The sequence below is a fragment of the Salmo trutta genome, chromosome 10 (genome assembly GCF_901001165.1).
Source record: "Salmo trutta chromosome 10, fSalTru1.1, whole genome shotgun sequence".
Classification (NCBI taxonomy): domain Eukaryota; kingdom Metazoa; phylum Chordata; class Actinopteri; order Salmoniformes; family Salmonidae; genus Salmo; species Salmo trutta.
In genome coordinates, this window is record NC_042966.1 from 17,969,683 (window position 1) to 17,981,905 (window position 12,223).

At 41.8% G+C, this 12,223-nt stretch overlaps 1 protein-coding gene across 1 annotated transcript in view; it reads left to right on the forward strand.

The window, feature by feature from the left end:
- The first annotated feature begins 4,202 nt into the window (after window positions 1-4,202).
- Window positions 4,203-12,223, forward strand: part of uts2r (urotensin 2 receptor) — a 65,609-nt gene continuing 57,588 nt past the window's right edge. Inside the window, exon 1 of the mRNA XM_029764704.1 lies at window positions 4,203-4,758. Coding sequence (XP_029620564.1) covers window positions 4,707-4,758 — 52 coding nt within the window. The 5' untranslated portion in view covers window positions 4,203-4,706. The remainder of the gene's footprint in view (window positions 4,759-12,223) is intronic.

The following is a 12,223-nucleotide window of genomic DNA, read 5'->3' on the forward strand; positions in this document are numbered from 1 at the left end:
TAGCTAACTAGCTAATGTTAGCTATCATATATTGCAAATTAATATGATAGCTGGCTAGCTAGCTAATGATTTGCCTAAACACTTATATTTTTAGGTCAATATGTTGCTATCTTTTAGCTAATTCCAATAATATGCATGTCAATATCCTAGTGTCCCTGATCAGTAGCATGTTAGCTAGCCGAAGAGCCAAGATAACAACAATATGAGCTGACTTGGTGTTGGAAGAGGCTGCATTCAGAATGCATCAACACCCTGGAAAGATGTTTGTGGTGCACTCATTCATAACACTTTTTTCAGTGATAAATGACTGTATTGTCTTCAAGCTTGATAAGGTAAGCAAATGAATGCTTTATTCTCATAAATTTAGCCTATACATTCTTTCTTTGTAACAATTAGATATGTCATTGCTTTAAACTAGTAGCTAGCTTATCTTGATCTTCCTTCTCTCTTTATAGAATCAATCAGTTACAAGGCAAAAAGACAGATTGAGGCCTTCAATCAAACTGAGGACAGAAAAATATGTCTGCACCAGACCAGGTCACGGCTTCTTGCATGCATGTATTTGAGGTGTAAGTTAACAATAATTCATTTTGGAAAAATAATATGAATTGCCATATTAGGTATAACTCAATTTGATTTTGCTTTTCTTCCACCCAAGCCTTATACAACAGAGTCATGAAGAAGAGACAACTAGTAGACAACTGTCTCTTTTAATGAGGAAGTCTCCAGTCTAGATTGAAATTAGTAATTAGTTGATTTGTTTGAATGAATTGTGTTGAGGCTTGGCTGGAGAAAAATCTTGTTTACTGTAGCTCTCTAAAAATAGTTTGCAACACATTTAAAGGTAGATTTAGTAGGCCTAGTCCCAGTTTATGTTGCTACATTATTTCCTTGCTGAAAAATACATAGAATAGCAGTTTCAGTGAGAAGCATATCAACATCAAGGCAACATTGTAATGGCTGACCCCATTTTTCCAAAGCCAGACCTGCCCATTAGCCACTGAGTCTACCTTTTTAAAATGCCAAATTAGAAAATAATTTTCAGTAATATTTTCAGTATCCTTATGTTTTTGTTTTGTGTTTTCTGAATGTTTCAGTGCATGCATTCAGCAAGCTTTGGACTAAGGACTTCCACTGCGCCGCCATCTCCAAAGTTCACGCAAACACGCAATAATTCTGAACTGGGCTTGATTTTGTTCCTGTTGTTTTAATTATTTCAATTTTGTTCATTCTCTTTTAAACATCCATTGGTTGAAAGCTCATTGTAATATAGTTCCCCCTTTAAACATCCTAAGATCAACATCCCCATAGTGTTCGCATTTCTCTCATGTAAATGTTGAAGATACATTAAATAAACAAATTACTTGGGAAATGTTCAGTCTTTAAATAAAGTTAAATAAAGGTTAGCATGCTGATGATTTCAAGTTGTACTGGATATTTTTTTATCTGTTAAGATGTTGAATACATGTTTAGTATTGTTGAGTTTTCTCTGAGAAGCAAGTTCATTTAAAGTTATATGTGATTTGGTTTATATAGATACAACATTTCAATGTTAATGCCGAAAGTAACCAAAAATCTGATCTAATTAGCATATTCATAATGAGTTTGCAGCAAATTTGCACCAAACAGTAGAATGTTTGCCACAAGTTTCCCAGAATGTTTGCCAGAGGTTCACAAGTGGCTGCAAAATTGCCACAATGGTTTGCCACAAAACTAATTTACATGTGAAAATGACATTACAACACATTTGCAGCAAATTGACCAAAGATTTGCCAGAAGCCTGTTTTTTTTCGGGAGGGGAAAAAAACCCACGTATTCTAGAAGCTGTGAGTTAAGGATCTCTTACATACAGAGATACATCAAAGTAAATACACATTTGTAACCGATGTGAAATGGCTAGCTAGTTAGAGGTGGTGCGCGCTAATAGCGTTTCAATCGGTGACGTCAATCGCTCTGAGACCTTGAAGTAGTTGTTCCCCTTGCACTGCAAGGGCCACGGCTTTTGTGGCGCGATGGGTAACGATGCTTCGTGGGTGTCAGTTGTTGATGTGTGCAGAGGGTCCCTGGTTCGAGCCCAGGTAGGGGCGAGGAGAGGGACGGAAGCTATACTGTTACACATTCACACAAAAGTAGAAATACACTCTGCTCGTCACTCATCCTGTGCTACGTGACTAACATCTAAAACATATTAGCCTTCTGCATTCCACATCCATGCCTCATTCCTTCCTCTGATGCTTCTCTGCATAGCATACCGTCTTCTGATCTCTTTTTCCAGCCCTTTTCAACCTGTTTACAGTACATTCAGCGGTAATATGGTAAACTGTGTAATTATTTTTTAAGTGTGCTTGATACAATATCCTTGAGCTGTAGTCCCACAGCAGTAGACTATGGGCAGTCCAGGCTAATGCAGATAATGAGTCTGATCTCTGAGTGTGGGTTGTCATGGGTGTGTGTATGGACGGGGGTCAGGAATGGGAATTTAGTTCTCTCTAATCAACACAAATTGTCTCCTGTGATTTCAGGAGGACCTTGGATGGACTTCTGAATGTTGGAGAGATATGAGAGTCTTGTCCCCTCTGTCTCTGGTTAGAGAGAGTTTATTGATTTAAACTGTGCAGGGCCAAGTACTGAACCGCGCTTTCTCGAAAACACACTCACAAAACATCTCCGGTTATATCTGATGTTTACAAGAAAAAGTTTAAAGCAGCATAGTCATGTATACATAGTACCATAAAATATACTGTACACACAAACACCTTGGAAGATTACAGAATTAGAATTGCCTTTATTCCCCAAATACGTTTACACATACCCAGAATTTGACTTAGTGAGGTGCTGCCAGCAAAAGACAACATACAAACAAAATACAAACACAAGTCCACATATACATAATACAGAATACAATACAAAGTCAGAACAGTAAACATAAAAGACAAAAGTAGTATAGGCTGACTACAGGGGGAATCTAGAATTTACAGAGGAGATATCTATATAAGCAGAGGGAGAGAAGCTGTCCTGATGAATATATCCAGATGCAGTATAGTGCAGATTTGTACAACAGGTTGTTGATGACAAGGTGCAGTAGTCGGCTAAATGCAAAGTCACTTAATCGCTATGAGCCTGATGGCCGGTTGATGAGGGCCACAGCATGGGGGAAGAAAATGTTCATGATTGACCTAAACTGTCTGCTAGAGGGGAGTCTTTGAAAGATGGGGTGTCTGGAGTGGGCAGGGTCGGTGATAATCTTTCCTGCACGCTTCCTTGTCCTGGAAGGCAGGTGACAGCCGATAACCTTCTCTGCAGACCGGACAATGCGCTGCAGTTTGCCCTTGCGGCGGGCAGACCCAAACCAGACGGTGATAGAAGAGGTGAGGATGGACTCAATGATGGCCGTATAGAACCGAATCAGAATTGTCAGAGAGAGTTTGAGTTTCTTCAGCTAGCACAGATAGTACATCCTATGTCGAGCCTTCTTGGTCACCACTGTGATGTTGCCCTCCCACTTGAGGTTGTGCGAGATGATGGTTCCCAGGTATTTGAATGGCTTGGTCTTGCTGACGCCTGAAGCATCAATATCGAGGGGGAGAGATGGTGGGGGACATTTTCTGAAGTCAACCACCAACTCCACAGTTTTGACTGTGTTGAGTTCCAGGTTGTTGCGACTGCACCAGGCCACCAGGCGGTCAATCTCTCCTTGTTTCTTGGACTCGTCACCATCTGAGTTGATACCGACCAGGGTGTTGTCATCAGCAATGTTGAGTAGTTTGACAGATGTGTCATTGGAGGTGCAGTCATTGGTGTAGAGGAAGGGGGAGAGAACGCAACCCTGCGGCGCCCCTGTGCTGAGAGATAGGGAGTCTGAAAGATATTTTCCTAGCTTAACACACACACACATTACTGTTGCACAAAAAATAGCAGGTTAAAGGGTAGAGGAGAGTGAGCAGGACATATTTCCTGCATATTTCTGTATAATCCATGCCACTTCCCTGACAGTCTCTTTATCTTTCTCCCCCCTGCCTCTCTCTCAATCCATTTCTCTTTCTCTCCCCATTCTGTCCCTCTTTCAGTCTCCCCCTCCCACTTCTCGCGAGAGTGCTTCTCTGTGAGTCTCTCTCTCCCTCCCTCTTCTCCCTCCCTCCCTCCTCTCTCCCCTCTTTCTCTCCGTCTCTCAGGCACACCATGTCTCAGTGAAGGGGATTCACCGTAACCAGCTGTGGCTTATTGTGATTCTCACCTCCGTCACTCTCTGCTCCCCGCAAGGAAACGTTCCTTTATCTCCTCATCATTTCATTGTTTTTTTTTTCTCTGCCTCTAAATTCATTTTCTCCAGTGGCATTTTAAAGCTGTCAACCAGACCTGTGGAAGGTACTCTCAAGAGGCACTGAGAGACAGAGAGCGTAGGATAAGTTTTACTCCAGCTCAAAAGACACCTTTCTTTTTTTTCAGATCTCGGATTCATTCACCTTTTGATTGACAGACTTTTTTACTATGGTAAACTAAAGACAGTGGTATTATAGCACAGGATTTTTCTAACCCAAACTCAAGATACAGGATTTTTTTATTTATCTCAATTCAAATGCAAAGAATCACCAGATTCCCTGAAGATTCTGTGTGGACTTTAATGGCTCTAGACATACCTGCAGTATGTGTGAAATTTGGGGGACCAGAGTGAGCAAGGTGATGGTTCAACGGGCAAACGGAGCTAGATGCTAAATTTTTCTGTTCAGGCTGCCAGTCTGTCTGCGGCTTACAATCAAGGTAAGGCATGCACGCACACACCACACACACACACACCTGGCACTCCAACAGGCTGCCGGGCTCTATCAGAGCAGATAAAGAGTAGTTAATTAAATAGGCATCAAAGTGTAACTCCCAGACATTGAGTCTGTTCTTCAACGTCACGTCTGCTGGTGATGTGTCTGGCTGGTGTCGCACAGGGAGACTTAGAGCGGATTACATTTGTATTGATTTATGTCAGTTCTGAGAGAGAGAATCTGACTGAGGCAAAGTACAATTATAATTACATCCAGTCTGGAAAAGAGTCTGCTGTTGTTTTGTTTTTATAGTCAATTAATATTTGATCTACTAGCTAATTAGAATACATTTTGTGGAAAATGTTTGCGTCATCCTCTGTGTATGTCATCAGAGATGGAGTATGTGGCCTGATTTGACTATCAGTAGATATCAGGTGATATGTAAATTACCTCTGTATGAACAGCTGGATTTAGGATCCTAAGGGAACAACCTTTCCCTGAGGACCCTGACATTGATAGTGGATTTAAAAGGCTATAAGAGCATGGATCTAAGATCAAACTCTTCCATCTAACTTTCATCAGAGTCTGAAGTGAGACTGCAGAATATAAAAAAAAGCAGGTTAATTTTTATTTAAATAATTGTGTAGGGTTTGTTCATGTATTATATGTTATTAATATTATTTACCACGTATATACCATTTATTATATTGATTTGTAGACATATGGACATCAAGACCAACGGGTTTTATACTGTAAGTTAATATAATTGTTCACAAACCATAGCAGTTATATTTATAAGCAATTTATAACCAGACCAATATAATCTATGATGATCTCCCCCTAACTACGCATGTCTTATTTGATTCCTATATGCTATTATCCTGATCCTAAACTCATAGACAAAAAACATAAAAGGGTTCTTCATCTGGTTCCAGGTAGAACCCTTCTGGGTCGAATAACAACCCTTTCCACAGAGGGTTCTACCTGGAACCAAAAATGATTTTCCAATGGGGAAAGCCCGAAGAACCCTTTTGGAACCCTTTTTTCTAAGAGTGCACTCAGTATTGAACCACAGTACTGCCACTAGGGCAGCTAAGGTCACTGACATTTGTATTCTAGTCAGTCAATGCAGTTAAGTATATCGACCCACCTTACCATATTTATTGGAACATGATTGCATTTCCCAATTGCTGAATAGAATTTCAGTGAATTTTACCTTAAGTCCGTAGAAAGAAGTTTCATGCTCCCTAAGATACGCTTCTTTTGAAAAAGTTTTACTTTGTTTCTCTTTCTCTTTTTGCTGTCCGATTCATCCCTGTTCAGCTCATTCTGCTATTACAGAAGCATAATCAGCTTTGGATTTCATGGAGATTGTTTGTGGAGATTGACTTAGATTTATTAAGGTTTATTAAGATTTATTAAACCAGTGTATGTCTACTCCTGGACTAAAACGGCAAAGGAGAATCTCCATGGAAAGTACCTTTTAGTTGAGGAATTGGCTACATCTGAGTCTGGGCAACCTGCCAATAAGGTTTGGGACACAAATGTTGTCACCCAGAAGTATCTAATTATACTCACATTTCCAGATCTTGATTAGCGAGACCAGCAGAAGGTCTAATTCAAGATGAGACTTCACTGTTAATCAAATTGGTTCCATCTAGCAACACTTTCACCAGTACTACTTCGTATATTCTCTCTCTCTCTCTCTCTCTCTCTCTCTCTCTCCCTTTCTATCTCTGTCATTCTCTCTCGCTCTAATCTTTCTCTTTCTCTCTTCCTCTCTTTCTCTCTTCCTCTCTTCTCAAGCTCTCCATTTTGTTCCCTGTCTTCCACTCCTCTTTCCAGCGATGGCCACTGCATCCATGGAACCAATGGTGATCTTGGTGGAGTGATCGTTAAAGAAAATATATATTTATTTATAGTGCCTTCAGAAATTATTCACACACCCTTTTTCCACATTTTGTTGTGTTACAGCCTAAATTTTAAATGGATTAAATTGAGATGTTGTGTCACTGGCCTACACAAAATACCCCACAATGTCATTGTAATAATGTTGTTTTTCTAAGTCTTTACAAATTAATAAAAAATGGAAAGCTGATATGTCTTGAGGCAATAAGTATTCAACCCCTTTATGGCAAGCCTAAATAAGTTCAGGGGTAAAAATGCACTTAACAAGTCAGACAATAGGCTGCATGGAAACACTCTATGTGCAATAATAGTGTTTAACATGATTTGAATGACTACCTCATCTCTGTACCCCACACATACAATTATCTGTAAGGTCCCTCAGTCGCGCAGTGAATTTCAAACACAGAGTCAACCACAAAGACCAGGTAGGTTTTCCAATGCCTCGCAAAGAAGGGCAACTATTAGTAGATAATGTAGGTAAAAATAAATATAAGCAGATTATTACACTTTGGATGGTGTATCAATACATCCAGTCACTACAAAGATACAGGCATCCTTCTTAATTCAGTTGCCTGACAGGAAGGAAACCGCTCAGGGATTTCACTATGAGGCCAATGGGGACTTTAAAACAGTTACAGAGTTTAATGGCTGCGATAGGAGAAAACTGAGGATGGATCAATAACATTGTAGTTACTCCAACAACATTGTAGTTCCTCCAAAATACTAACCTACATGACAGAGTGAACTGAAGGAAGCCTGTACAGAATTAAATATATTCCAAAACATGCATCCTGTTTGAAATAAGGCACTAAAGTAAAATTGCAAAACATGTGGCAAAGAAATTTACTTTGTCCTGAATACAAAGTGTTGTTTAGGGAAAATCCAACACAACACATTACTGAGTACCACTCTTCATATTTTCAAGCATGTAGGTAGCTGCATCATGTTATTTGTATGCTTGTCATCGACAAGAACTAGGGAGTATTGTAGGATAAAAGGAAATGGAATAAAGCTAAGCACAGGCAAAATCCTAGAGGAAAACCTGATTCAGTCTGCTGTCCAACACACTGGGAGACAAATTCACCTTATAACAGGACAACAACCTAAAGCACACGGCCAAATATTTGTACTTCTTTTTATTTTATTTCACCTTTATTTTACCAGGTAGGCTAGTTGAGAACAAGTTCTCATTTGCAACTGCGACCTGGCCAAGATAAAGCAAAGCAGTTCGGTACATACAACAACACAGAGTTACACATGAAACAAATAAACATACAATCAATAATACAGTAGAAAAATCTATAAACAGCATGTACAAATGAGGTAGGATAAGAGGGGTAAGGCAATAAAAAGGCCATGGTGGCGAAGTAATTACAATATAACAATTAAACACTGGAATGGTAGGGTGTGCAGAAGATGAATGTACAAGTAGAGATACTGGGGTGCAAAGGAGCAAGATAAATAAATAAATACAGTATGGGGATGAGTTAGATTGGATAGGCTATTTACAGATGAGCTATGTCCAGGTGCAGTGATCTGTGAGCTGCTCTGACAGCTGGTGCTTAAAGCTAATGAGGGAGGTAAGAGTCTCCAGCTTCAGAGATTTTTGCATTTCGTTCCAGTCATTGGCAGCAGAGAACTGGAAGGAGAGGCGGCCAAAGGAAGAATTGGCTTTGGGGGTGACCAGTGAGATATTCCTGCTGGAGCACGTGCAACGGGTGGGTGCTGCTATGGTGACCAGTGAGCTGAGATAAGGCAGGGCTTTACCTAGCAGAGACTTGTAGACAACCTGGAGCCAGTGGGAATGAAGTAAGAAGTAAGGGCCAGCCAACGATGGCCTAAAATTTGATTTGATTTGATTTACAGGTTGCAGTGGTGGTGTAATGCGATGCTACTGATGGCAGAGAAGTCAGGCGCAGGAGAGCGGAAACTGATTTACAACGGTTGTGTTTAATAACAATAAACCACCGTCAACAGAACAATACAGTAAATGGGTCAAACAAAACCCAGTAAAATACCAGCATCCCGTGCACAAGCACTACAACAAACAATTACGGACAAGGACATGGGGGGGAACAGAGGATTAAATACACAACATGTAATTGATGGAATTGGAACCAGGTGTGATGGAAGATAAGACAAAACCAATGGAAAATTAAAAGTGGATCGGCGATGGCTAGAAGGTCGGTGACGTCGACCACCGAACGCTGCCCGAACAAGGAGAGGGACCAACTTCGGCGGAAGTCGTGACAGGTGGGTAGTATATGGGGCTTTGGTGACAAAACGGATGGCACTGTGATAGACTATAGACTACATCCAATTTGTTGAGTAGAGTGTTGGAGGCTATTTTGTAAATGACATCGCCGAAGTCGAGGATCAGTAGGATGGTCAGTTTTACGAGGGTATGTTTGGCAGCATGAGTGAAGGATGCTTTGTTGTGAAATAGGAAGCCGATTCTAGATTCAATTTTGGATTGGAGATGTTTAATGTGAGTCTGGAAGGAGAGTTTACAGTCTAACCAGACACCTAGGTATTTGTAGTTGTTCACATATTCTAAGTCAGAACCGTCTAGAGTATTGATGCTGGACAGGCGGACAGGTGCGGGAAGCGAACGGTTGAAGAGCATGCATTTACTTTTACTTGCATTTATGAGCAGTTGGAGGCCACGGAAGGAAAGTTGTATGGCATTGAAGCTCATCTGGAGGTTAGTTAACACAGTGTCCAAAGAAGGGCCAGAAGTATACAGAATGGTGTCGTCTGCGTAGAGGTGGATCAAAGAATCACCAGCAGCGAGAGCGACATCATTAATGTGTACAGAGAAGAGAGTTGGCCCGAGAATTGAACCCTGTGGCACTCTTTTCGATGGAGGTTATGATATTGTTTAGGACCTTGAGCGTGGCTAAGGTGCATCCATGACCAGCTCTGAAACCAGATTGCATAGCGGAGAAGGTACGGTGAGATTCGAAATGGTCGGTAATCTGTATGTTAACTTGGCTTTCAAAGACCTTAGAAAGGCAGGGCAGAATAGATAAAGGTTTGTAGCAGTTTGGGTCTAGAGTGTCTCCCCCTTCGAAGAGGGGGATGACCGCAGCAGCTTTACAATCTATGGGAATCTCAGACTATACAAAAGAGAGGTTGAACAGGCTAGTAATAGGGGATGCAACAATTTCGGAGAGGGTCCAGATTGTCTAGCCCAGCTGATTTGTAGGGGTCCAGATTTCGCAGCTCTTTCAGAACATCAGCTATACGGATTTGGGTGAAGGAGAAGTGGGGGAGGTTTGGGCGAGTTGCTGTGGGGAGCGCAGGGCTGTTGACCGGGGTAGGGGTAGCCAGGTGGAAAGCATGGCCAGCCGTAGAAAAATGCTTATTGAAATTCTCAGTTATTGTGGATTTATCGGTAGTGACAGTGTTTCCTAGCCTGAGTGGAGAGGCAGCTGGGAGGAGGTGCTCTTATTCTCCATGGACTTTACAATGTCCCAGAACTTTTTTGAGTTTGTACTGCAGGATGCAAATTTCTGTTTGAAAAAGCTAGCCTTAGCTTTCCTAACTGCCTGTGTATATTGGTTCCTAACTTGAAAAGTTGCATATCCCGGGGGCTATTCGATGGCAATGAAGAACACCACAGGATGTTTTTGTAGGAGGGCCGGGGTGTTAAACATGTCCCAGTTTAGGTCACCTAGCAGCACAAGCTCAGAAGATAGGTGGGGGGCAGTCAATTCACATATGGTGACCAGGGCACAGCTGGGGGCAGAGGGTGGTATATAGCAAGCGGCAACCGTGAGAGACTTGTTTCTGGAAAGGTGGATTTTTCAAAGTAGAAGCTCGAATTGTTTGGGTATAGACCTGGATAGTATGACAGAACTCTGCAGGCTATCTCTGCAGTAGATTGCAACACCACCCCCTTTGGCAGCTCTATCTTGTCGGAAGATGTTGTAGTTAAGGATGGAAATTTCAGGGTTTTTGGTGGTCTTCCTTAGCCAGGAATCAGACACATGCCTAGGACATCCGGGTTGGCATTGTGTGATAAAGCAGTGAATAAAGCAAACTTAGGGAGTAGGCTTCTAATTAACATGCATGAAACCAAGGCTTTGACGGTTACAGAATTCAACAAATGAGAGCACCTGGGGAGTAGGAGTGGAGCTAGGCACTGCAGGTCCTGGATTAACCTCTACATCACCAGAGGAACAGAGGAGAAGTAGGATAAGGGTACGGCTAAAGACTATAAGAACTGGCCGTCTAGCACGTTCGGAACAGAGTGTAAAAGGAGCAAGTTTCTGTGCACGATAGCATAGATTCAAGGCATAATGTACAGACAAAGGTATGGTAGGAAGAGAGTACATTGGAGGTAAACCTAGGCATTGAGTAATGATGAGAGAGTTATAGTCTCTAGAGACGTTTAAACCAGGTGATGTCATCGCATATGTGGGAGGTGAAACAACATGGTTGGTTAAGGCATATTGAGCAGGGCTAGAGGCTCTACAGTGAAATAAGACAGTAATCACTAACCAGGACAGTAACGGACAAGGCATATTGATATTAGGGAGAGGCATGCGCAGCCAAGTGAATCGTATGGGTCCAGTGAGTGGTTGGGTTGGCTGGGGACACGGCGATTCAGACAGTTAGCAGGCCGGGGATAGCAAGCTAGCAGTTAGCAGGCCGGGGCTAGCAAGTTAGCAGAAGGACGTGACGTCCTTAGAGGGACGTCACGTATGGGGAAAGTCTGTTTTCGCCTCCTCGTGCGGTGACGTCGATGGACCAGTTGTGGAATTAGTAGGGTTCCAAGTAGCAGGGGGGTCCAAGTCCAAAATGGGTATAGTGGTCCAAGAAACTGGCCGATGGATCAGCTAACAGTCCAATATGCTCTAGATAGCTAGCAGGCCGCGGTTAGCAGAATTGGCCTTCAGGGGACGTCGCGCCTGAGGAGCCTGTTGGAATCCTCGAGCAGATTATGTCGGTATTTCAGTCGTGAAGGATCGGCGGGGTTCCGTGCCCCGTACCGGCAGTAGAAGTGGTCCTGGATATTGCAGCCGATGAGTGGGCTTCAGGAGCAGCCCAGGAGCCCTCCCCGCGAGATGGTCATAGCATGGGCTAGCCCATGCTATACACTGGAGTTGCTTACCAAGAAAACATTGAATGTTTCTGAATGGCCTGGTTACAGTTTTGACTTATATTGACTTGAAAATCTTTGGCAAGACTTTAAAGTGGCTGTCTAGCCATGAACAACAACCAATTTGACAGAGCTTGAGGAATAAAACATTAAATAATGTGCAGATATTGTACAATCCAGGTGTGCAAAGCTCTTAGAGACTTATACAGAAATATTCACAGCTGTAATTGCTGCCAAAGGTGATTCTAACATGTATTGTGAATAAATGTGAATACTTATGTAAATTATATATTTCTGTATTTCATGTTCAATAAATGTGCAAACATTTCTAAAAACATGTTTTCACTTTGTTGTGTATTGTGTGTAGATGGGTGAGATTATTATTTATTTAATCCATTTTCATTTTAGGCTGTAAAACAACAAAATGTTGAATAAGCCAAGGGTTATGAATACT